The sequence below is a fragment of the Callorhinus ursinus genome, unplaced genomic scaffold, assembly GCF_003265705.2.
Source record: "Callorhinus ursinus isolate GAN/ISIS: 27379988/994484 unplaced genomic scaffold, GSC_fseal_2.0 scaffold17, whole genome shotgun sequence".
Classification (NCBI taxonomy): Eukaryota; Metazoa; Chordata; class Mammalia; order Carnivora; family Otariidae; genus Callorhinus; species Callorhinus ursinus.
Genome location: NW_027397079.1, coordinates 33,012,628 through 33,039,961, shown reverse-complemented (window position 1 = coordinate 33,039,961; position 27,334 = coordinate 33,012,628). Strand labels below are relative to the sequence as shown.

At 42.6% G+C, this 27,334-nt stretch overlaps 1 protein-coding gene across 9 annotated transcripts in view; it reads right to left on the bottom strand.

Moving 5' to 3' along the window:
* Positions 1-27,334, bottom strand: part of UNC5D (unc-5 netrin receptor D) — a 530,004-nt gene that overhangs the window by 27,325 nt on the left and 475,345 nt on the right. For all 9 annotated transcript variants that reach the window (XM_025886174.2, XM_073902454.1, XM_073902453.1 and 6 more), the window contains 2 exons: positions 9,040-9,208; positions 7,205-7,432 (listed from right to left, as the gene is read on the bottom strand). In XM_025886174.2, coding sequence (XP_025741959.1) covers positions 7,205-7,432; positions 9,040-9,208 — 397 coding nt within the window. The remainder of the gene's footprint in view (positions 1-7,204; positions 7,433-9,039; positions 9,209-27,334) is intronic.

Sequence of the window (27,334 nt, the reverse complement as noted above, 5' to 3'; positions counted from 1 at the left end):
TAAGCCAAATAAAATAACAGGCATGATTTCTGCAAAAGGTTAACCTGCCCTCGGGGTGAGGCCTTTAGTGTTCCTGGAGATAAGAGAGCCCCCTAAATCCATTTCTTAAAGTCACCATTAATTGACTTCTAATTCCCTTGCAGAAGTACAATAAATAAGAAAACTGAGATCCTTTAATTATGTCCTGTAATCTTTCCAGATTCTAAAAGATTGTGAGAGTCAGGCAAGTAAGCTTATAAATACAATAAAACTTACATTTCAATTATCAGCGAGTAAAAGCAGCTCCAGAGGTTATCTTACTGACTCTTGTCTGGTGCAGAATAACAGGAATAAAAACATGTCTTACTAAGACGCGGCTGTCCAGCTTTTACCCGTCACGTACACGTAACTGTTAATCGGTTGCTGGTATCTCTTCTCGGGACTAAATGATTCAATTCCAAGGTCATTCGCTCCGCTTCTTTTAATGAGAAGGGTGTTTCTTGGGGGCTCTTGGGTCAGTGGTGAACTTTCTGTGATGTAGGAAATGTTCTATATCTGTGCTGCTCAATATGGTAGTCATTGGCCACAGTGGCTGTTGAGTACTTGAAATGTGGCTAGAGTGAGGAAGGAACTGAGTTTTTCATTTTAATTAACTTAAATTTAAATATCCACATGCAGTTGGTAATTACTGTACTGAACAACAGAGTGCTAGGTAGTTCCTAACAGTGTGGGTCTAGGAGTTGAGCATGACGACATAGTGGCTGGCATCTGATAGGGGCTGCAAAGAGTGGAAGGATCGTGGCAGGACGGGGAGGAGAGAGAATTCACTCCAAATGCTGAGTGGAGGTCTTTTACAGATGCTGATCACTGGTTCCTTGTTGAGATTTAATGAGTGTCCACTGGAGCTATGCTTGAGCTGGACTCGGAGTTTATAAAACTGTCTCCACCACCAGGGAGCTCACAGTCTAGTGAGAGGCTCAGAACAGTAGGCATCTGATTATCATATCTAAGTATTACAGATACATGTCTACCTAGGAGGTCAAGGCAAGGTACAGGGTATAACCTAACCCAGATGGGAAGAGAGGCCAGGAAAAGAAGTGGGGGATTACCAGAAGAAGTGATATTTGAGCTGAACCTTGAAGTTAAAGATCGGGGCTAGTCACAGGAGAAGGCGGGGGGGGGCACACTGGGGGCAGTGAGCAGGGTATGCACAAAGGTATGAGGTGAGGCAGAGCTGGGATAGGTTAGGGTAGAAAGTGAGTGGCTGGAGGTGATGAAAATCAAATCGTGAATTCTCGCTTCCCATGCTAAGGACTTTGTACTTAATTTTAGAACATGGATACTCAGGTTTTAAGGTGTATAAGAATCTTTGGGGGACTACATATACTCAAAAGAGGATGAATCTTGTAAACCAAAAATGGAGGCACAGGACTCCAGTCACATTTCCATGATCTTTGGCAGGTTACTTATTATCTTTAGGCCTCTGTTCCTTAGCTGGCTTATTCATGGCCAAGCAAAATCATCAGCCTGATACTCTATTAACCTCTTTTTGCAATTCTAGTATAAGGTTAGAAACCAGTACAAATAAGGAATGTACTTATTAAAACCATGTGAAAGCCACACAATAACAATAGTGTGGACTCTTCAAAGTATATTTGGGCTCTCTAAAGCATACTCTTTTTATTTAAATAATCTAACTTGCCTGAATGTACAGAGAAGTAAATTGAGGTCAGAAGATGAAGTGTCTTGTGCAAGATGGTGCACTTCTTAGTGTAGAGCTAGGCTATTTTAATATTTAGAAGTCATATGGAGCACCGTCACACTAGAAGAGAACGTAGTTTTAAATCATCATGTATCTTATTAAGAGATGAAAATTTGAAGCACACCCTTACCCCCAAAGAAAGTCCTCTTCCTCAAGTTACAGGGTTAGTGATGGAACGAAGACTAAAACAGGGCAACTTGACTGTGGTCTAGTATTTTTTCTACATTTCCCTGCCTTTTTCTATCCTATGCTTGATTTTTCTTTTTTTTTTTGAGTCATGTGAAGGTCAGACTGTTATTAACTCTGTCCCGTAAATAATTTTTCACTGGGCAAGATATATATAAAGATGATGTAAGTCAGTCTGTATTTGCCCTATGGTTATATATACTGCCTGAGCAGGCCCTGAAATGCAGAGTGGAGAATATTAGAAATTTTTAATAGATGTCCACTTAGAATTATCACAGAGGAAAATGGTACCTTTTAGAAATTCCTGCTTTAGGGCCTCCAATTTAAATACAACCATGATTTACTTATTTATTTATTTATTTTTGAGAGAGAGAGAGAGAGAGAGAGAGAATGAGAGATAGGGAGCACGAGAGGCAAGACGGTCAGAGGGAGAAGCAGACTCCCCGCTGAGCAGGGAGCCCGATGCGGGACTCGATCCCGGGACTCCAGGATCATGACCTGAGCCGAACGAAGGCAGTCGCTTAACCAACTGATCCACCCAAGCGCCCTATTTTTGCTTTTTTTTTTTTAAGCTTACTTTCACCTTCACACATTGAACCAGTGTCTCATAATCTTGCACAAAATATTAAGCAATCACAGTTATTCTGTAGCACAAGTAATTATTAAAATGAAGAAGCCCAATAAGGAAGTAATCATTGTATTTATATATTTATAAAGGTACAACTGGCTTCAGAGTTATAGAAACTCCTGAGTACAAGCTTTAAAACACTCTCCAAAAATAATAAATTATACTTAGCAAAGAATTCCCAGTTATGCCCACAACCTATTGTTGTGGCTGGGCCCGGACATCTGTATTTTTAAATGCTCTTCAGATGATTCTGATGCCCAGCTGGGTTTGAGAATCACTGATACAAGCAACTCTGCTGAACTAGTTCTGAGTCACTCAGTGGATATATCACCCCAAGCGTGAGGCCTGATACTCGCTTCATTTTTCCTATCTGCCTCCTATATGACAAGGACCTTATGTTAAATCTCCAGTTCTATTGTTAAATTGATATCTGCATTAATTAAACTAGAAAATAGGGTCTGGCCAGCTTATTTCCTATAAAATGTACCCAAAGGCTATGGTTGGTGGTGGTTCTAGTCGGTCTCCCTCCTCATTTCACACTGGGGGCTGTTAGCTATCCAGATCCTGGAGCTGTGGCCAGGAAAAGCCTGAGCTTTGTGCCTCAGTGAGCTCTTTATGTTGATTTAATGAGACAGGCAGCAATATTCAGGTGGGCTTCGGGGATACTAAAGCAGGCAGGCAGAATTTACATATTTATGAGACAAAACTGAACTTAAGCATGTGCGTGTGCACGCGCACACACACACACACACACACACAGAAATTATATTGCTGTGGTGTGTTCCTTTAAATGCTTTACGTGAACAATATTTCCCAAGGTTGCATTATTGATAAACACAAGAACTGCATCTGGAGGAAATCCTTTGAAATTAGATTCTAAATCCACATTAATGCCAAGTAAGTAATGAGTACCGAGAGGTACTGAATAGGAGGGCTGGGGGCAATGGAGAAAAAAAAAAAAAACTAGTTGTTTTTCCTTTTTTCTTTTCCTAAGATGGGGCAAGCATTTAATTCCTTGCTTTCCCTGTGTCAAGGTTTGTTTGAGCTGTGTGTGTGTGTGTGTGTGTGTGTGTGCGTGCGTGACACCCATGTGAGACAGACACAGAAAGAAATAAAACAGACAGTAACAGAAACCTAGGTCTTAAAATGTTACTGTTTTATAAATATACCACCATTTCTCAACCTTTGGTTTGAATTCACCAAAGGAGATGATGTCAAGCGCGCGTTCGCGCGCACACACACACAAGAAAGGGCTCTAATTATCGCAGAAACACAGGAACAGGAAGGACAAGAAGTCATGGGTTGTTTTCTTATTCTCCTCTCACCTTCAGGCAGATTATTAAAAAAAAAAACAAAAACAAACAAAAAAACCCAACATAGCTAATTTAACTTCCCAGAGACAGTTGTAGATGTATTTATCAGAACAGATCTTCAAAAACCTGAAATGAAATTATGTCTTACCAAGGTGTAGAAGGTCTTTTGCTTTTGTCATTGAGAGAAACCAGTACTATTATTCAGATGAAGTAACCCCAGAGCAAAGGAGAAGCCAGCATAGCAGCCCCTGAAGGAGGTACAGGGGAGGAGCGCAAGCCTGGAAAGGGACAATGTTTCTGTTCCAGTACTAAAACCCTCCACAGGACTACAGTTTGGTGGGACCATTATGTCGCCAGACCCTCACTGGTTCTAAGAGGACAGAAGACTTGGGTCGGGAAGCTGTCTCCTTCCAAGGTTTCCAGCGAGGGGGGAGATTTTACTTATTTTATTGGACATAACTTCAATGAGCTATGAATGAAATGAAAGACATCACCATGATCTTCAACCAGGCTTCTTTGTTGATCAAGAGGACAGTCCTAGTTGGGCACATATATGTTGCTATGATGCAATACATATATTCATGTCTTTGAGACATGAAAGATGCACTATAATAAACACAGCGACTATTGCAACCAAGCTTGTATCTGTTTCCAAGTCACAAGAAACATTTTTAACACCGTGATAATGGAGGCAGATGCCAGTACAGGCAATTTCAGCAGAAATGCTTCTTGAAAGATGACCCATTACTTTTGACTAAGAAGTCAGGGTTCTATCCGAGTTACAGAACATGAGTCATCACTGTATACAATATTTTCAGCTCACACCACACAAGTTGGGGGAGCTAATATTAATGTGTGAAGTCTGCTAGAGGTTCAAAAAGTGAACTGTTGCTAAGGCTTTCTTAAAGTGGAACAGTTTTAATGGGTTAGTAACTATATAATTTTCCCCTCTCATTAAATACCACATACAAAGCCGTGAAAAACGTGACATGGATGATTTGGGATGTTGAGGTAGTTTTAAAGGAACCTGGGCAGAAGGCCCTGAACATGTTCACTTATTAGGAAGGTAAAAATCCCGAAAGCTGGACTCTCTCAGAAACAAAACCCAGAGATCAAGACCACAGACCGCATGGTTGTGTTCTGAAAAGCTACAAGTTGTGTTGTAATCTTTCTGTGGGCCAGAAAAGTTATTCAACCAAGGCTGATGATCTCTCACCACCCCAGGAGGAAGCGTGGCTTTTGTTGCTCATGATAGCTGTCACATACATCTTGTCAATAGCAAGTACAACCAAGCCCTCCTTTAAAATCAGCTTTATTGGACATACTAGGAGAATCACTGGAGGTAAATAGATTATGACAAATGGGGTCAAGAGTATTTCTACCGGAAAACATTTCTCTAATGCAAAACTACAGTGTTTTAAGAAGTATCTCTAAATGATGAAATAAAGATATTTGGATTCAATTTAGAGGGAGAATACCATTTTCCCTAGCACTGACGAAGAAGGGTCTATTACCCATAGGGAAGGAGAGTGGTTTGGAAAAGCTGTGTTTAGGGCCTCATTTTCGTGACTTACACTGCAATTCATATTCATCTGTGAACGGTTGAGCTGTTGTAGAATCTGGTAGCAATCAAGAGGAATAAGAATAGATTATCTGAAAGTCACTTAGTTTTTTCTTTAGGCAAATGTCAAACTCACTGGTATATAATAGACATCAGCATTATTCAAAGTGAGATCAAAATGGCTATGAGGGCTGACTTCCAAGGCAGTTGTGATAAACAGATCCTCACAGGCACACTGGTCGGCAGTGGGTTGCCCATATGAGCCTGGAGGCTGGAAATCCTCCAAGGCCACCCGTGTTTACTCCAGTTTACTCAGCCTTCAAAATCTGGCCAAGTTACTAAACATCTGACTTCAGTCGACACATTCAGCGGTAGTAATGACCTCAACTCATTATTTTTGGTTGCTGAATGTCAATTAATGAGTTTTATTTCGGAAATATGTTCTTATTAGGGGTGGCAAAAGCAGATTACCAAATAGCAATCATAGGATGACGTTTAACAACTCACATGGAAGTTCTTTCCTCTACAAAATGGCGCCCCTCTGAAAAAAGGCTCTTTTACGAGCAGCCAAATATTAAGTGTGCCTTTCAAAATGATCTGTGGGCCAGAAAAGTTATTCTTTGATGGGGAAGGTTCGAGAACATAGGTTGGCACTGTGTCTCCTTTACTGGCTTATGTTCAGGATTCAGGTCATTGTATCTCTTCTACTGGTAAACATGAGTTTTCCAGCTCAGTGTCTTAAAAGCTAGTTACGGAGGAAATGCTCTGCATAATGGACTTAATGATTGAGGACTGGAATAGCAGGGGTCTGGGATGAGGTGTGTCAGGAGAGCTATGCTATTTATATATGGGCAGAGCTTACACAGGCACTTCTGCATTATCCTTGCTGCTATTAATAAACTCACACCCTTCGTGAGTAGCTAATTTAAAATGAGTCTTACATGATTAAAAGTACCAAAAATGGAAAGGAACCTTGAACTATCTCTGCCCTAGTAGCCCTAATAATTAGTAGACTATGTATCCAGGATATAATATGACTGCCTGCTGATCGATAGGATTTATAATTGTTGTTCCCTAACTATAACCTTCAGTTGTTCAAGCGGTTTTCTCACTGCCTTCTGCACATCAAATGACTCTTGCTGTTCCTGTGGCTCATGCCATTCTCCTTTCTTGACATGGCAGCTCTTTCTCTTTTGCTCCTAAATGACATCCATGAAGGTTCACAAAGGGCTCTCAGAGATTGTTCTCCAATCTATTGCAATTGGGTCTCTGTTTTCTGAATTCTGACTAGACTTCTAAGTCAGTTGATAATTCAGCACACAGTGTTTTCTATATGTATTTATGTAACTCTTCTCGATTCTTTTTTTAAGATTTTTATTTGAGAGAGAGAGAGCGCAAGAGAGCACGCACATGAGCAGAGAGAGGGGCAGAGGGAGAGGGACTCTCCTCGCTGAGCGGGGAGCCCCATGCGGGACTCGATCCCAGGACCCCGGGATCATGACCTGAGCTGAAGGCAGACGCTTAACCGACTGAGCCACCCAGTCGCCCCGACTCTTCTCTATTCTTGAGTGCCAAGTACCTCATGTCCTCGGGCGTCAGCACACTATTGGACATACGATAACACAACTCTTGCTTCGGGATAGGTATCCCCAGCAAGTCAGTGGTGTGGCTTCCTCTTGCAGACCCTCAGCTATAGAATTCTCTATTGATACTGATCTTTAGGAAACCCCATGCTTTCATGATACCAAAAGAAGAATTCTAGAGAAAAGGCTGACCTGAAATGCCCAAGGGGTATTGTCCACACAGTAGACTCTCAAGTTGTAATCCAGAGAGTTACAGGACATACAGCCAAAAACCGCCACCTTGAGCTGTTTCACGGCACAATCTGTGATTGGTTCTCCAGTGAGGGCATATGTCCCGAAGCTGTCGAGGAGCACGTGACATGCAAAGGGGTCCAAAAGGCAGTAACAGGATGTGGATTCATCCTCCACCGACATCACTTCCTGTGGGGAAACGGTGTATGAAATTGTCTCAGCTTGGAAATAAGATATGATTTAACAATGACTTTGCATGCACAGACACAGTTTTTTCAGAGTATTTTTATTGTCCTCATTTCCTTGATGTTAAATGCGCTTTTTCTAGCAAATAACTGCTTACATCAGGAACTCAAGAAATAGTTCTATTCAGTGTGTTGGAATTCTATAGGTTACAACAAAACTCATTTCCAAAGTTCTCCTTTTTTTCAGTTAATTTGTGCAGTGCTGAATTTAAGAAAAACCTTCAATATTAACACCCGACAAGCAAACTCTGTCTTGAAAAAGGTCTATTTCTGAAAATCTCTTTCAATATCCTTAAGGTAATATTTATTTTCCTTCAAATATCTTATCCTCTTTCCACCAAATTCATTCATGAGGGACCGTTAAATAAATGGTTTTGATAAGATGTACGAGAATATTTCACCTTCCCTGATAAGAACTTTGGTTTGTGTGACTGGGTGGGTAGAGGATAAATATAACACCATCTGGATGAAAAGCTTGTGAGGAAGCGCTCAACAGAAAAACTAAAGTGGTAAAAATCAAGGCAAAGCAAACCATAATGGAAAAGAGAGCAAAAGCCTGCCCCTTTATGAACCCATGGAACTTTATGCCCGTGAAATGTGCCACCGGTTGTACCAGGACTGAATAAACAGCAGAATGCATTCGCAACAAAGAGTCCAGGCTAGTTGCTGAGAGAGCTGGGCAGGGTAAATGTGATCCATTATAGCAAATGGGAATTTTCTTCTCCTAAAGAAACAAGATCTTCCTTTTATTCCTTTTGCCTGAAGCACCTCCTGGGAGGGACGACCCCAGGGCTAGCTGGAACAGGTCATTGTGTTCCAGCAAGATAATTCAACTGCTTTCATGCAAACTGACTTTAGACGGACATAAAAGGAATCCCTATCAGATAAATCAGAGGTTTCACTCAAAATAGTAATAACAGTGCAATCGTTGCTGTGTCTGTCTCTCTTGTTGTTACCTTCCTCATACACTTCCTCATTTTCTTGTCTCTCTTCTGCTCTCCCTTGGACTGTATCACTTTCATATATACTCCTACACACGGGGCAACCTACGCTCAATTAATTGTCAATGTATTCAGTAATTCACCAGAACATATTTAGCAACTACTGTGTTGCTGAACATTTCAAACATGTTCTAATCCCTATGATTCGAAGTTTCTTTTATGAACACAGCCTGTATGCCCTGAGCTTCCTCCCGAGGCTGCAGGGAAAGTCAATTCAGACAGGGACATGCTCTGGGAGGAAGGACAGAAGTTTTATGTACCAGGAATGGGCACATAATGGTACGTGTCTGTGTGGGTAATTAAAACTATATTCTAAAAGCAAGGACAGAAGCTCTGGATCCTCTCTTGCTTCTCTTTTCCATTATTATGGAAAAACACTAGCCAATACCTTGAGGATATTGTAAAGCACATGCCACCAACCCTCTGAAAAAAAAACAAGAAAATGCTTACAGATTTCACAGCAAACACGTGTTAAAAGACGGTAAGGTTAAATCTATCCAACCGGTGGAAGCCAAATCCTATTTTTTCAAAAGGAAGACTAGGGTCTCACCTCCCACTTGCCCTGCTGCGTCCGCTTCTTTAAATGGATGTTCCAGTGCTCAGAACTGACGTCCGCACAGTGTGGTATGGTCAATGCAAAGGGAGTGGTGACGATCATGTCTGGAGGGCCACAGGTGACTTCAGGACTCAGGAGCACCTCGGATCCATCGGACTGGAGGCTTTACAGTTGGGAGAGGATACAAGAAGCGTGTAAAGAAGGGGGCACATTTGAATGAGAATTTAGTTATAGACTGGGGCTTTCTTGAGGCTGAGGAAAACGGTTTCCCAGGATTCCCTCCTGGATGGCACCACACATGCCCAGGGCTGGTCTGGGCAACAGCCATTTATCCTGAACGGCTCAAGCACGCGGACTGAGTTTAGCTTAGATTTCAAATCTAGGTTTTGACAAAATGACAGGTGCTTTTTCAGAAATACAGGGCAGAACAGAAGAGAGCAAAGACCTGCCTGGTGTGTCACACAGCGGCTGCTGAATCCTTATTCTTGTTGATAACATTATCAATGACCAAAGCCGAGAGCTTTGTAGGAACAACTGATTTGGTAATCTCCCCATCAGATTCCTTCCTCCCAACAACACGTTCTACAAATATTTTTAATGCTAATAAGTGATAAAACAAATTATTATGAACAAATCAACCTTCAGACATACCCAGATTGAGTAGTCACTGCTGGTTTTGAAAACATTTGTTTTCTGCCAATGCACAAATACCTAGGTTATATAGTGATAGCATAGTAGACAGTTACAAATGTGTATAATCAAATACATCAACTCTTCACTATTTTAGTTCTAAATTTAAAGTCATTCCACCCAAACCTAGTGTGGAGACTTTTCTGTATTGTGAATTATTCACAATGGGAATACAGAGTCATGAAAGGATAAAAGGAGGTGAAATTTAACTAAAGGGAAATGATATCATTGAATGTTTCAATTTCTTGTCTTTTGGTTTTAATCTCTGTCCCCAAATGGTAAGGTGGGCTGGCTTACAGGCCAGCAGTGAGTGAGAAGAACCCAGAAGTCTGTTCGTTCTTCCCCAACTGCTTCTGTGTTTTTGAACAAGCTATCTGATTTTTGGGGGACCTGTATTTTCACTTGTAAAAATACAGTGATACAGAATATAGTCCATAAAGCCATTTAGGACTCTCAGATGAACAGTGCTACATGAGCACTGGGATTGGTATTAATACAGAAGTTTTCTCTTACCCGACCTAGGAAGGGCATTTACTTTTTTTTTTTTTAAAAATTTTTTTTTTTTTTTTTTATTGAGAGAGAGAGAATGCTAGAGAGCATGAGAGGGAAGAAGGTCAGAGGGAGAAGCAGACTCCCTGCTGAGCAGGGAGCCCGATGCGGGACTCGATCCAGGGACTTCAGGATCATGACCTGAGCCGAAGGCAGTCGCTTAACCAACTGAGCCACCCAGGCGCCCTAGGAAGGACATTTAAATATGTCATCCCTCGTCAAAAAAGCCACCCCTTGAGCAAGATAAAGATGAAATTTATCACCAAAAGATGCCACCTTTCCATGGTCTTGTATAAACACAGTTTTCCTATGAGTACATGTTTCTTAGCTGCTTTTGTTGACATTGCTTGTTAGGAATGGTCCTACTCTAGCTCATGACCTGTAGTTTGCTGCTGCATTACAAGTCCAGACACAGAAGGGGGCAGGGGCATCGTCTCTCTACTCTATCTAAAACAGACCTGAACGTGAATGCAGTATCCTCCCCCCTTTCAGGAAGCCCCGAAGATGGATTCGCAAACTTCAATCATACACAGAGGCAACCACTGTCCAAAGTCGACAATTCTTCCCATACAACCAGGGTGCAGGGGGAACTTAAAATATGTCTACATCTCCCTTTAAGCAAAGCAGGCCGGCGAGGCGGGCAGGGTTGGAAAGTAGTGTATGAGCAATAACAAATGCTCGCTGAACAGCCTGGATACAATAACATACTTGAAGTTTGCCGGGGGGGGGGGGGAGGAGGGTAAAATCCCATTGTGAGCTCTAAGCAGCGTGGGGTGGCAGCTTGTCTGTGGATGCCTGCCAGTGACCATTAGCGAAGGTTAAGCGCTTTCCGTATAATTGCTGCTTGCCTTCATCACAGACAGGAATAGCAGGGATGCTTATGAGTGACCGATGACAAGCTCTCCTAAAAGAACTATTTAATTGCTTTCAGAGAATCATCCCCCTTGTTGAACATATTGTTTAAACATATGGGAATTTGGGGAATTATTTAATGCCAAATGAACTGAAATCAGCTAATTAGATGAACTCTCACACTCATGAATAGCAACGCTCCTTCCCGTAATAACTTAAATAGCATTAGGAAGCAGAGGCGGAGCACATTGAGTCTCAGGCAGAGCTGGGAACGGGAGCTTTGCATTAAGCAGAGACTGGGCATTTCCACCAGTGCAAAGGAAGTAAATCAAGATTTATATCTAATCCTCCTACTGTGAAAACAGTGTCTGTGGGTGTAGGTCTCTGGTGAAGGAACAAAACTTAAATCTAACCATTTTTCCCCCCATGATTAATAATAATTTGTCCCTCTCTGCCATCTTCTATCTATGGCAATCAGGGAGATTTACAAATATTAATTAAAGCTCTTCACACACCTGTGGAGGCAGGTGTTAACAGCATAAGGTCACAGAGCAGTCCGTCAAAGCGATGAGCCGCAAAATGCACTCTAAATTTCTGACTCATACACAGGTTCCTACTCTCTGTGATAGGATGTACTTTCCTTCTCTGTAACCACTAGCAGATTTCTGGTCAGGCTGCTGGCTCTCGTGACATCCCAAGTAAAGACAGGGGGGAAATGCAGTCCAAGTGTCGTCATGGATACAGACTTAGGAAACTGGAGGACGGAGGTCTGGGGAGAGAAGGCTTTAATTGGGCCTGGGCAAAAGTGAAGATTCCTGAGGACAGTATGGATAGCATTTCAGTTTTCCCAGAGTACATGTGATAAGGAAGTACTCACGCTCTTGCTAGGAGAAAAAAACAAACAAAAAACCCCAAAACCCCACATTTTTCTAAAATTGCTGTGAGCTAATGATAACTGTGAACTAATAACAGCAGTGATTGCAGGGCCTACCCTAGGAACCAGCTCCGGGCATCACGCACTCTAATGTAGATGGAAAAATCTGGGTGTGTTCGACTTTTGCTACTTGTCTTTTTCCTTGTGTTTGATCCATCCATCCATCCATCCATATGCTGTGCATATTTATGAACACTTATGGATATAAAAAGATCAATAATTTAAGAGCCAGTTCTGTGCAGCCAGATGGTTTGTGGGGCAACTGTATGGTAACCAGGTTGTGAATTCAAATTTCTGCTTACACAGTGCGGCTGAGGGTTCTAGGGAAAACTCTGGCCAGCTTTGCAGAGAACCACGGAATATCCGTGGGGGGAGAGGGTGCTCGTAACAGTCACAGGAACATGTTGCCTAGTAATCTGGTCAGACACGGAGACTCGTGTTGCTGCTTTGTTTAGAACCAGAAAGGGAAAACGTGGGAAGAGTAGCTGCAGAGGACACAAGAAGTGGGTAGAAGAACATCCTTTTATGTCCCACTTGTGTCCTCACTGAACTCTTCACAGCACTGCCCTTGATACCACATCCCTCGGCTGACCTTTTCAGTCATGAAAACCACAGGGTGGCAGAAGGGAGAGCCCAGGCCTTTCTGAGCCTCACTTCCCTTACATGCAAAATAATGTCCACTCTAAGACTGCTGTGAGAATTAAAAACAAAACAAAACACAAAAAACACCTAATATGTGCTCAGTGGGTGGAGGTTCTGCTTCTCCCAATCCTGAATGCCCATCTTTCCTGCCTTTTGAAGAGCCTTATTTTTATAAGAACTGTGCTTTTTGAGATTGCTAATTGATTCAGTAAATTGCCATTCTAGCAAGATATGCTTCAACAAACATTTCACGGCCTTAGGGATGTGCACTATTTAAGGGAATTTAAAGCACCTTGGCAATGCTTCATCCTTACCTCCCACAGTCTGTCCTCAACTCGGCAACCAGCGGAATCCCACCGAAAATGCCAATGTGTTCCCACCTTCAGGAATCCCGGCTGTTCTGCTCTGGAGCGCTCTGTGCTGCCTGGAAGTTTTCGTCCCATCAGCCACATGACGGGCTCCCTCATGCCCTTCAGGTTTGTGCTCAAATGACGCCTACTAGGGACGCATTCCCTGACCATTCCCGACACCAAAGCTGATCGTTGCTTTTCTTTTTTCTCTACTACACTTAACTGTAGTTAATACACTATATATGTTAATACACTATAGCATTTACATATTTGTTTCCTTTTGTCTCCCACAAAAGAGAATGTAAGCTCTATGAGGCCAGGGAATTTTTTTTTTTCCCCGTCATCATTGTATCCACAATGTCTACTAGATACCGGGTGGAAGCACTCAGAGACAGAGGAGTCAGCTTGAAATAGTTCCTACTGGTCAAAAACTGGAACATTTTGAGTATCAAAGTAAATAATGGTAGTATAGGATTATAACCCATTGAATAACATAATTCATGAGACCTATGGATATAAATATGAATGAATAATGGTAAGGGAGAACTCTCCTATGCAGCAGGAAGCCAACTAATAAATGCAGAAAATCATTTGGCAACCAACCATACTAATATTGACTCAGTCAAGAATTATGAATAGACGCTAATCTATTTGGTGGAAGTTTAGAAAATAAGAACTATTTATAGGGTTTGAAAGTATCTCCCCACAAAATACTAATTACAAAGGGTAAAATACTACTTTACCTTGGAGAACCTTGGCAGACATCACCTAACCAAGTTATCAAAGTTAACACTGGCAGTGTTAACATTTTACTAATCCACGGGATGGATGGACAGAACATGCCTCCTGATAGGACACAGTGAGAAGAACTTGGCATATGTCTGTAATATTCCTGCCAATAATATATAACCTGAATCTAATCACAGGAAACTATCAGACAAGCCCAAATTGAGGGACGTGGTGCAAAAGAACTGATCCACACTCTTATAAAGGGTCAATGTCATAAAATAGAGACAGATGTAGGAACTGCTCCAAATTACAGGAGACTAAAGACACATGGCAATAGAATGTAATGAATGGACTTGGATTTTCATTTGCTACAAAGGATGTTATTCGGATAACAGGCAAAATATGAATAAAGTTTGTGGAGTAGATAATAGAAGTGTATCAATGTTAATCTCCCAGTTTTGAGAATTGTGCTGCAGTTATGTAAGAGAATTCCTTTTTAGGATATACACACTGAAGTATTTAGGGGCAAAAGGACATCTTGTTCACAATGGTTCCAGAAATATATATGTGTGTGTATGCACACACATACACATATGGAGAGAGAGCAGAATATGGTAAATTAGTAAAATGTTAACACTGGTGAATATAGCTGTGGGATGGCTGGAAATGATATTCTTGCAACTTTTCCTTACTTTTTAAAGATTTTATGAGAGAGAGAGAGTGTGTGCAAGTGGTGGGAGGTGCAGAGGGAGAGGGAGAGGGAGAGAATCTCAAGCAGACTCTGTGCTGAGCACAGAGCCCAATGCAGGGCTCGATCTCCCGACCTGAGCTGAAACCAAGAGTTGGACACTTAAGTGACTGAGCCACCCATGTGCCCCAACCTTAAGTTTGAAGTTGTGTCAAAAATAATTTTTTGAATGAATGAATGAATGAATGAATGAAGATAGATGCCCAGGGAAAATTTTCCAGACTTCTTATAATGAAATCAGCGGGGTCACTGACTACTGCATAAAATGTGCGTTGGAGGGTGACAGGTGCTGCAGCTGGTGGCCCAAGCTTGGCCACACCAGCCACATGGTAACTGCCACTATGCAGCACACATGCGCACACCAGTGGCCACAGAAGGTCACGCTCAACAAGGTCCGCTGCCAGGCGGCAACTGCGAACCACTGCAGGTCTGGAGGTGGATCTGTGCACATTTTGCTTTTGCTCTCAGTATTTCTTGACCTGATTCTGGACTGGTAACGTGTCACCCTCTTCAAGCAAATCAACTAGCTCCATATTTTGAGGTGAGATTTTCATTGTTGTTGTTGTCTGCCATGCTGCGCTTGGTAATTACTGCTCCCGCCTTTCCTCCTCATGGTCTATATTATAGATTAATGTAGGTTTGATCACCTTTACCCAGAGTATCACTCAGGAATGCAGGCAGGAGAATAATGATAGTTTTACTATGCCAGACCCTGGGTCGATACATAATTAAATCATATTTTAATGGAATAGACATAAAAGGCAGAGAGAGGGAAGCTATACTTAGTCTTAAGATTAGAGTTCAGAAAACAAGGTAGCTCCAGCCTCCTACAGTTTCCTGCCCAAGAAGATAGTTTTAACTCTTATTATTCTCTTTTTCTCTTTTCATTAAAAACCTCCTATGTTGACCTGAATGCTAACATGGCTGTGGATGAAAATCAAGATCATAAAATGACAGTGTGAGAGTTCTCCCCGCTCCTCTCTCTTTTCCATCCTTCCTTCCTTCTCTCTTATTCCTCTTGTTTTATTGGAGTCAGATACCTGTTGTATTCTCCAGCTCTGACCAGATCGTTCAGCCAAGCCCCAGGAAAATGACGTCACAGAACCTCCTGCGGAGAGGAGCCCCTGAAAGCCAGCGTGGCTCATCAGTCAACCCCAACACCATTAGCAGGTCTCCTGAGGACTTTCATTCTATAACTGCCCTGTGTGAGTTAAGAAAAGACTTTTGGAAAGGGAGGAGGGTGAGGAGCAAAACAGAGGACAAAGAGAGAAGTTAAGCAAAATCTTCTCTTTGTCACCGTGGATCCGAAACTATAGAGTGGTTCAGAATTCTTTGGGCAGCTTATTGAAAATGATACTTGTGGATACCGCCAGTTAAGATTTTGATTCTGGGGACGCCTGGGTGTCTCAGTCGGTTAATCGTCTGCCTTCAGCTCAGGTCATGATCCCTGGGTCCTGGGACTGAGTCCCGCATGGGGCTTCCTGCTCAGTGGGGAGCCTGCTTCTCCCTCTGTCTGCTGCTCCCAGTGCTTGTGCTCTCTCTCTTTGACAAATAAATAAAATCTTAAAAAAACGATTTGATTCCATATTTCTGGGACAGGGCCCAGGAACATACACTTTTTATCTGTGTTCCTTACATGCAAGGTAGCCCTGCTACCTTGGACACTGGGATGTCAGGTTGAGGGGGGGTTGATTAGCAGTAACTGGAAATAATGCTACAACTCATCAAGCCATTATATTCCATTAGTTGGGGTGGGGAAAGGAGCAGTGAGAACAGTAGATTACAACAAGCAACAAGCACAATTCACTGAGGAGAGAAGCATACGGCTCTACGATGAAAGGGTTTAAAGATCTGGGTCACCCACTCAGTATTATCTGAAATAGATCACAGGAGGGGAGATGGCACGAGGGGGACTGGGGCGGGAGGGGAATTACGTTCGTACTGGAGTGCGTATCTGAGTTTGCTGAAATGTGAGCAATACCACACTGAGAGGTTAAACTGTTGGCATACATTAAACGGCTTTAGTCTACACACGCATGCATAGGTGTTTACCAATTAATATACTAAAGGAATCACAAATCATATGTAAGCCACCAGTTCTTAGACACAATTTAAGCCTCATCTTTCACGCAGTGTCGGGCTTGTGTTCAGCTTGTTTACCAGGAGGAGCGGAATGATGGCTCATTGAGATGCTTTACGGTGAAAGACGGGACAGGAGTGTGTGGGTCTATGCGGCACATGGCTATGACAGTTTTTCCATCTACCAGGTTGTCTACGCATTTACATCTTGAATGGGAAAAACAGACTCTTCTGGGGCAAACCTGAGTCCTATTTCTAGGATCACTTTCTTTTAGGCTGGAGAAGGACCCAGGAGTTATCAGCCCTGATACCATTATTGTTCAGATGACAAAACACAAGGCATGGCGTGGGGTGGAATGATATGGCCAAAGTTAGACCTCACCTGTGACAAAGTAGGGACTAGATTCTTCTGTCCTGTTAGTGGTAGTGGTTGAGGGGTATGTGTGGGGGCAGGCAGGGAAAGGAACCAATATTCCCTGGGACACATTCCCCAAACCTGGCATTTCTAAGGTAAAACACTAGCATGAGAGTTATAAGGGTGTATTCGTAGGGACTGAGTCTTAGTATGACGGCAGGGCACCGAGGTACAGTGATTGCAACAGAAGCTTGGTGGTAGTTTCCCATTATAACTGTGCCACAGACTTAGTGGCTTAAGACGACCCAAACTTACTATCATGCAGTTCTGTAATCAGACGTCTTACTGAGCTAAAATGAAGGTGCCAATGGGGCCGCATTCCTTCTTGAGGTGCTAGAGAAGACTCCATTTCCTTGCCTCTTCCAGCTTCTGGAAGCCCCTCTTTCATCTGCCACTAGCAAAGCATCCTTACAACTCTGTATCTGACTCTGATACGCGCACCTTCCTCTTACAGCAACCCTTCCATGAGCCCACCTGCGTAACCCAGGGTAATTTCTCTCTCTCAAGGTCCTTAACCTTAATCACACCTGTAAAGTCCCCTTTGCCATGTAGCATAACATTCACAGGTTCAAGGGATTAGAATGTGGACACTTTTGGGTGTGTGGGGGGCATTCTTCTGTCTGCTACCTGGCTTTTCATGGCTTGTTCACTTTGAAGTTAGAATCTAGAGATCCCCCTGCTTCTGCCTCCTGAAACCCTGTTGTCTCCAAGACACTACACAACTGGACCAAGGTGTCAGTTAACCTTTGGGCATGCCCGTCCTCATTTCCAGAGTGAAGCTCCTTATCTCGTACACTTTATGAAGTCCTGGGAAGTTACTGTTCCTTTGTCTAAAGATGATAACCAAAGGAGTTAGGAGGTTGGTCATCTAGGTTTTTTCAAGGGCAGTGTGGATTGTCTTAGAAAGCATGGAGGCCAGCCTCAGTGTGGGCTGGTGTGTTCTCCCGGCATTTTTATTAGGCTATAACTAAGTGAAGTGGAAAGGATGATATATATTAAATATCTTAATAGGACAGGTTATTTCTACTTCCAGCATGGGCAATAAAAGAGATGGCACATACAAATAAAAATAATTACAGTATGTGGGGTTCCTTTACAATGTGCAATCAAACTCATGAACTGATGACTTTCCTCTTATTGAATTAAGGTGCACCTTCCATTCAGATCTATTAACAACATTCACAAACCATTGTTATCTTGTCAATGGCATCTTTAATTAAAGACTTCTCTGGACCTTTCTAATCACTTCACATTGTGAGCTCACAGGGCTTCAAACGTACTCTGATGAAAATGATGGCAATTTTTATTTATGCATATTTGTTTGTGGACCAAGGGGGCATGGGGTGGAAGGAACGGTGAGGAGCGTGGTGTGGGGAAATTCTGTCCAAAAACAGATCATAAAACGACAGTGTGAGAGTTCTCCCCCCTCCTTTCTCTTTTCCTTCCTTCCTTCTTTCTCTCTTCCCCTGCTCTCGTTTTGGAGGTAATGGCATTCTAGTCTAACTGAAATGACTTTGTGAAGGAGCCTCTGTGATTTCACTGCAGTAAAGAGCACAGTCTTCAGCTAAAGGTGCATTAACCCTTCTAAGCCATTAAGATACCATTTGATTAACTGCCCCTTTTATCACACTGCATGGCACTGGTAGTGTGAACAAATTAATGTGTTTCCCAAATGGCAGCAATTTGCTTCCCTTGCACTAGCGGAAAGAGCCCCTTTGTTCCTTAGAAAGCATCTTCCCTCCTCAGCAGTTGCCTCTGCCTAATACACAGCTCATTAATGCCAGATCCCCTCAAAGGGATAGATGTTCGCCATTCCGATTCTTCCAGTAAAAATCTCTAAAACTCACTTAAAGCAACAAGCAGGATGCCAATCTATGACTGAGCATTGAACAGAACTAGTGACAGAAACAATCTGTTCACTTCTATCCATCACTATCTAGCAAGGGAAGCCTGACAGAGCTTGTTCAAGGTGGCCTAAGCCACCAGCCCAGCTTGACTGGTCACTGATCTACTATGAACGCGAGTCCACTGTTCGGACTCCATATAATATGCCTTTATAGTATAAATCATAGGCCCCAATGTAAGGAGAGATCGAAGTAGACTCAAAGGAATTGATGCAGAGAGTCCTTCGTATCTTCACAAGGTTCTGATTTTAGAGTGGACGGTTAATGCATTTGCTATCACTGAATTGATCTTTCCTCCAAGTCTAGGAATGTGGTAGCAGTCAAAAAGGAACCCAGCATCATCTGGACAGAGCTAAAGCAAATTCCAGGGACTCTAAACAACTTGTTATTTATGCAATGAAAAAAATAAGGCCAGATGAAGGACAATAATATCAAAAGGTAGCATTTGTATGGTACTTTATACTTTGCACGAGACTTTATATATGATATATATGATGTCATATATATGATGTCATATATGATGTCACTTTATTGTCCTCACCAAAATCCTGGAATGCAGCTAATAATATACAAGATTTCTAGATGGTACAGTAGAGGCCCAGAGAAAGAAAATTACTTGCTCACAGCCATTCAGGTTGGAGGTGTCCCGGGGGAGCTGGAACTCGAGCCTTCAGAGTCCCTGTGTTCTCATGTCCCCCATCATCTCCTTTCTGATCCTTCTCTACCTCTCAGGGGATGCCAATGACTGGATCTACACTACTTTCCTGACAAGTTATGTATGTTATCCGTTCACTTCAGTGAACTCCAGGACTGGCAGATTCTTACCCACCTAGGGAGGCAAAGAAAACAAAAGTGGGCAGAAGACTGTGCCCTGCACACAGCAGACAGGCAGGGTTTGTGCCCAATATCATGATTTTCTGCTCTAAGTGTATTTGCTGCCACACACTGTGGCCAAAAGCTGGACATGGGATTTTGATTAAATAGTTGTTTTTTTTCCTTGGTTATAAATATTGTTTTTGAATTGTATTGATTTATTCTTTAATCAATTTCCTTTCTACCCCCTTTCTTGTAAGTCAAAGGGCTGTGTTTATTCCCTGGAAAGAAAGCCGAAGTGGCTCCTGGAGCAACTATTACCACAAACTCTCAGGTGACCGTCAGCTGGCAAATCTCTCTCAACTAGTTAATCATCAGTTCCCAAGGCAGAATTCTGGGAATCATCCTCGACTCCTTCACCGCTCACATTAACACGCCCCTCCCAATCTCTTGTGCACAACCAAAGACAAGGACACGCAAAAGTAGAGTGACTCTAATTTATTGTCCAAACTCAGATACTTCCGAGGATGATGAAGGGCACTATTAATAACAGTGCTAGGAAAAATGAGGCATATTTTCACTGTGCTCCTAAGGAGTGTGCTGGTATAAGGAAGATGTGAACTGGGGAGTGGTCATGGAGATAAAGAAGAAGATAAGATACCGAAAATGTAAATACGACTGGGTCTCCTGAAGCTGATCTTTCCTCCATCCCTATCTAGCAGGTAAATGTCAATTTCCCCTAGGCAGCAAATAACCCTCTACATAGTCTAGTCCTTATCACTCCTCCTTTTATATTTTGTTCAGATTTGCTTAGTTCCAAAATATGTGATGCTATCTGTACCCCTGTGCCTTTCCACATTCTATTCCTGTTGACTGGAATGTCTTTTACTCACGTTCAGTTTTTAAGTCAATTGTCCCTTCCTCTTGGAAGCCTTCCCCGAGCAGTTAGACAGGGTCCATCCCTTTGCTCCTGGTTAGCGTCTGTGTATCTCTCTCACCACATATATAATGCTGCAATATCATCAGTGATTTGAGTTACTGGGTTTGCTTTGGGGGCTTCATCTTTGGTCTAGTTCGGTGGTGTTAGGTGGCTCTAGTTTTCCTAGTGCAAGTTGCAAATGAGTGTATAATTTTTGACGCCCCCAAAACTTCACAGCCTACTGTTGACTAGAGGCCTTACTGAGAACATAAACAGTTGATTGATACATATTTTGTATGTTACATGGCATTACATACTGCATGCTTATGATAAAGTAAGCTAGAGAAAACATGTTAAGGAAATCGTAAGAGGAAATACACTTACAGTGCTGTACTGTATTATTGGAAAAAAAAAATCATAGGTGGACGAGCACCATTCGAATCTGTGTTTTTCAAGGGCCGGCTATATTTGCTAACACTTGTGCTTACTGGAACTGCCCATGGTAACAGGGTCCCTTGAAGACTTCTCCTTTTGATTCTATACCTACTAAAATAGTTTTATTTATTAAACAGAGGAGACCTAAAAACTAATTTAAAAATTTAATCTTCCATCTGATTCAAAATTCCACCCTCACCCCCAGTACCCATGCACACAGACACACGTGGCCACACATGCATGCACACGCATATCTACGGACCTCTAGATGCTTGATTCCCTCTTCCATGAGCTTATCCCCATGGCACTGTGATAGAGGGCAGGGATAGGAAAACACACCATCTCCTTACGTAACTACCTGTGACAGGGTGATAATATTTTCTTGGATGACTTAAGTGTCTTAAGATAATCCTTACTGGATTCAGTACTGATAGGTGGGGATGCCAAAAGGCCTCCCGGACAGAGGGTGCAGGTGATGGGACTGCAAACCATTGTTGTGAAGCATCTGTAGCTCCTTGTGGGTCTCAGTTACTTCGGCCAACTCGTCCCCATCTGGCGGCATCTTGACCCCGCTCTCTGACTTTTTTGCCTCACATTGCACTGGCCCCTGGCAAACCTGTTTTCAATCTCACTTACCCTCCCTGGCTTGGGTCAAGCTTCTCGACCCCTTGGGAGGATGGGGACCTGGGAATAACGGAAGTGTTCTTTGCCCCTCTCTCCTTTGCTTTAGCAGCATTGGACAAGTCAATGAGCTTATAAACAATAAGAAAATCAAATATCACTGTCCAGTTCTCCTGCAAATGGCCCAAATTTTGTGAGTAATTCTCTTGAGTCTATTCTCTTTGACTTTGGAGAGAGCAGAGGTGGCCATTTTTGATACCCTGTACTCCTCCAAAATAGGACTTATTTTCTCTCTTCTCGTCCCATTCTCCTATCAATAGGGAGGGAGAGGACCTGGTGAGTAAGTGGGTTGGGGAGCAATAGTGTCCATGCTGATGAAATGATGCTTCTCGGAAGGTTTTGTGGGGAGGTGGGAAAATCAGCTTTTGGCATGCTCTGAAATGAGAATGTGGGGGCACTTCTCTCTCTTGCTCTTTTTATAAATGAGCTCTGAGCTTTGCTTTGTCCATTTTTCAGAATACAGAAAAGGCCACTGTACCCCCCAAACATCATTCTGCTACATATATACAACCTCTGTCCTCCAACCATCACCTCCACCAGAAATAAACTCCTTACAGAAGGGATTGTATTTTATCCTGTTCTGTAGTATCAGACACATTTGGGGCTTAATAGTCATGGACTACACTGAGCTCTAATATTAACTGTGAAAACTTTTCCAGAAGTCCATAATATTTTTGCAGTGAGAGGGGGCAGTGTTTTTTGCCTGTGCTGGGGGATGGCTTGAGACGGGAACATAGCGGGTAGGTCCCCCAACCTGGAGAAGGCCAACAGAGATACAAATCAACCCAGAAGCTTTTAGCCAGGTTTTCTCCCCGCTGGCAATGTCCTGACCAGTAACCTGGTGTCAGTCAGGTGGGGGAGTCAGAAGCAGGTGCTCTTGTTTGGGGGATCTCCACACAAACTGTAGTAGCCCAGTGGCTGGGGTTCCTTACCTCATGAGAAATCAGAGCTCTGGGAGGCCCCAGGATAGAGAATGCGGTTTCCTATTTTACTGTGAAGAGGGGTTTTAGAATGGCTTCAAATATCTGCTTTCACACACAGACTAGTCGACTGTAGGTAGATTCTTTCATTTTTACAGGTATGGCCATACATATCCAGGTTTTCTTCTTACTCTTCTAGAAGCGAGGTCAAACAGTCTAAGAGTGTTTCTGAGTGTTTATATCTTCTGGTAGGCTTATACGTGAGGACGTGTGTGTGTGTGTGTGTGTGTGTGTGTGTGTGTGTGTGTGTGTGCGCGCGCGCGCGTGCGCGCACGTGCCGGTCTTGCTACTGTGGAGGCAAAGCTACAGGAAGCCATTCCGCAGGAGCGGACTTCACCGCAGTGTTTCATGGTGAGCCATTCCTGGGAAAGAAATTCTCTTCATTTCCCAGGGTGACTTTTGGTGTCTTCCTAGTCTCGTATTTGGTCTTACCTCATGCTTTGCTATTAAAACCGTAGTTCCATCAAGGCACCCTAAAAACAGCTAATGCTTCCTAATACCACCGTGTCTATTTTCCTGATCTTCACCCCAAGAAGCACTCACTGAGTCAGACCATTCGATAGCAAAACAAACAAAAACAAGAGAAAAAGTGGTTGAAATACGCTATCTGGGCTGAGCCCAAATTCCAAAATACATGTCCTTTTGTAAATTCGTCAATAAGATTACTTATATTTCCAATTCTAGTTTAAGCATTTCGTCAGGGATATCCACATGACAGTGTAATTGGAAAAAGAAATGAGTGTTTGCCTTTGGTTTCGTTTTATTGCTTCTTGGAAGAAAGCTCCATATAATAATTTTCTGGTCCAGTTCTCTACTCTCCGACTGCGGGGTGGGGAGGGGTGCAGGAGCCGAGTGAGGGGCAGAGGGAAGGCTGTGCTGCATCCACATCGTTTTCTTATTGTAATCCACGTGGGGGGAGTCTCTGAAATGAGAGTTTAATTCCCTTGCTGACACACCTACATTTTATAAAAAATTATCAAAACCCAGTCAGAGAGGATAAGAAAAATTTCCCCCCAAAAGCTCCTGTAGAAATGTTTACAACCACCTCAGATTCTTTCAAATTGAAGTTTGGGAAAAGAGAGAGTCTTTCTGAGACTGATCAGAGCTGGTTTCCTGCCCTCCAAAGGGGGGCGATAGGAAAGGAGGCCATGTCTAGAATTGAGCTAGCTGCTTAAACGCCCCGGATCCAGGAAGAGCCCAAGGGCTTCCCCAGCAAATACTTCTGGCAGCCCCAATTTCATGCCCTTGCCTTTCTGTGAGGCTGCTCAAGTTCCCGTTCCTGTGATGTCACTAAGCGTTCTCTAATTTGTGAAGAGGGCAGCTCGTGAAACCTAACTCTTTGTCCTACCTGTGCCCTGGCCTGGGCTACAGCTGGAAGGAAGCTGCTTAAGATAATGACTTAAAAGCAGGGAAATGTATCTGGATTTAGCCACTCTTACAGACTTCTCCCCCTGCCCCTCTTATGCTATGTAGATAACGGAAAATGTATCCCGGAGCTGGACACTGGGATACTTACTGCCCTTTTACCATTCTTTGCCTGGCTAATTTCCACTGATGTTTTAGACTCAGGTCAAGTGACAACTTCTGAAAGGTACTCTCTCCACACCCTGTCTGTGAGTCTATGCTTAGAACAGATTAAGGGCTATTTTGTATTTTTCCATGGTTTTCCATGAGATCCCCTATTGCAGTGTGGTTCCACATTGAGTTGCAAAGTAATAATGGCCTTCCCAAATCTGGGCCCCTCTGCCTCTGTTTCATGATGTATTTCCATTATTAGGCATAAGCCTTGTCACACCCCAAATGTGCTTTACTGGACTCATGGATAACATACCTAACTGCGCCTTATGGTAGGGATTGTGATATAGCATTGAAATACATTATAAGTCAGATCATCTTGCTTTGGCGCCTAGTCTTGCTACACCCTAAATTGAGCTTACTAACTTTTCTTGGTGTTAATTTTCAAATCTATAAAAATTAGGATAATCATATTATTGTTTACTATATAGGCTCCATGTGAAGATGAAAGGATATACTGTAGGTAGAATGCTTTGTCAAATATAAGTGTAGCAATGAGGAAAAGAACACCTATTTTATCATCTTTTAGATTTTTGTATCACTGTCTACCATGCATTCCCACAATATCCCTATAAGGTAGATACCTACTGTTTTTCAGAGGAGGACACATCTGGGTTGCAAAGAGTTTTAGGAACTTCCCTAAGGTCACATGGATGATAGCAGTGGAGCTTAGATCTGAACCCGGGGCCTCTGATGCCTGGGCTCACACTCCTAGCCACTGAGTTCAGATGTTTCCTAACATTGTGTCTGCTGAGACTCAGCAATTTAGTGGGACTCGTTTCCAGCCTCTGTGCTCTCAGTTCTGTGATGTAACAACAGCAATTTCCCTGATGTACTTCTAAGAAAAATTCAACTTGATCCTGCCTTTCTGCCTTGCTTAATTCTCAGTGCTCATACAGAGCGATTCCAGAGATGCCCCATTCTAGGGGCCAAGAGTTGGAACGCAAAAGTCAGAAAGCTGTTTCTGGGGGCACCTGGGCTCAGTCATTAAGCGTCTGCCTTTGGCTCAGGTCATGATCCCAGGGTCCTGGGATAGAGCCCCGCATTGGGCTCCCTGCTTGGCAGGAAGCCTGCTTCTCCCTCTCCCACTCCCCCTGTTTGTGTTCCGTCTCTCGCTGTGTCTTTCTCTGTCAAATAAATAAATAAAATCTTAAAAAAAAGAAAAAGAAAGCTGTTTCTGTAAAGGCTGTGACATCAGGGAGAGATGGCATCATTTAGTGTGTGAGCACTGCAGTTGTGGTCAGATAGCCTGAAGTCAAATCCCAGCTCTGCCAGGAGAGTAACACTCCCTTCGAAGCACCTTTGCTTCTTGGAACCTTCATGTTTTTCGATTTTTTTTTCTCCTCTCTAAAATTGCTACAAAATCCTCTTCTTTTGACATGACGGAAGACTAAATGAGTCAAATGCATGTGAGAGCACTTTGCAAGTTACATGGAAGCAGAGGTAATTTATTAGTTTTCCAAGAACGCAAAGCCCTCGTCCAGCAAACCATTTAATACGCATATCTGTACAAAAAGCCAACAGAGATCATTTCCTAAGCGTTATGAGCAACCAGAGGTCCAGACTGCTGCACAGGTTGGAAGAGATTCATTAAAATGATAGTTCAAGCCAGACAGAGGAGGGACACTGAGGGAGAGTGACATCATTCCATTTAGTGGAAAATACAGAGCATCCTCCAGGAGGCTTCCCAGCAATAGAAGTAGGACCTCCGGAGAGGGCCAGGGTGCATAAATTCATACAATGAACCCCCTCACTTAAAACCTACCAGAATTTCAAGATACAGCCAGAGGAGCCTATTTGAATACAGGGGGTTATTTTAAGTCTGTGATTCATTCCACCCAGCCCTATCTCTGGGAATCTGATACTGAATTTGGATCAATGATTTCAGTGACAATTCCACTAAATCATCACCCAGCTATCTCAGAGATGTCACTCAGAAAAAGGCAACAGAAGGGTACCATCAATAGGAAAATGGAACGGACTTTAAATATAGCATAAAGAGGCTGTTTGGAAGATCTGACTGTAATTCTGGGTGTGGAAGCGACGGAGACTCAGAGGTTAAAGAGACAGAGCCATGCTGTTCCAGGTCTACGGATGGTGAAAAAAACAGGCCTTATTCTGAGCACAAGTTCAGCAGGACAGAGGGACAGCATAAGATGAAAATGGGTTTTTAAGTGACATCACAAAGGAAAGGTGACACTAAAGAGCGCTTCATTAATGGACTTTCGATTAACCACAGGATTAAAAGCTGCAGAACTTAGCTCTGAGCAGCCTCCTGTTAGGGGTGAAAAAAAATCACCAAGCTTAAGAAAAGTAGCAGCAGAAAGGCATGTGCTATTTTTAGTGTTTTAGTAAGTAGTTTGGAGCTTCTTGAAAGGGAATGAAGATTGCCAAGGAAGCTAAATGAGCAGTAGCCTGGGGACTGGTCATTTTCTTGAGAGCTAGGAACATCTGGGAAGGTTTGAGCAACATGAAAAGGAATGTGTACCTCCTACAATTGTACTTTACCCTCCGTTTAATAGACAGGAAAATGCATACCTCACAGATCTGAAGTCCTGGATGAACTGTTCCTGTTGCTGTCCACTCCACCTTCCTGGACAGCAGTAATAAACTCACATCTTAGATACAGATGGACAAACCAAACCGGTTAACACAGAACTTACAAAGCTAGTGGTGGTCCAGGAGGCGACCACATCAGGCCAAACCTGTCTTTCAAGGTCTGTGGGCTCTGGCATGTTTTAATATATTTCTCCTTATTTTATAATATTATAATTTTATAATAAAAAAATCTCCTAATTTTATAATAAAAAGTTATAATTATAATTGTTTTTAATATATTTCTCCTTATTTATAATATAACTCCTTATTTTATAATTTTATAATCCTATATTTTATAATTTATATTTTATAATTGCAGGACATCTCGAGTGATATTTCCCACATAAGTCCTGTCTGTTTAAGCCTTCTGGCACATTCTGACCTCCTCAGATGCAG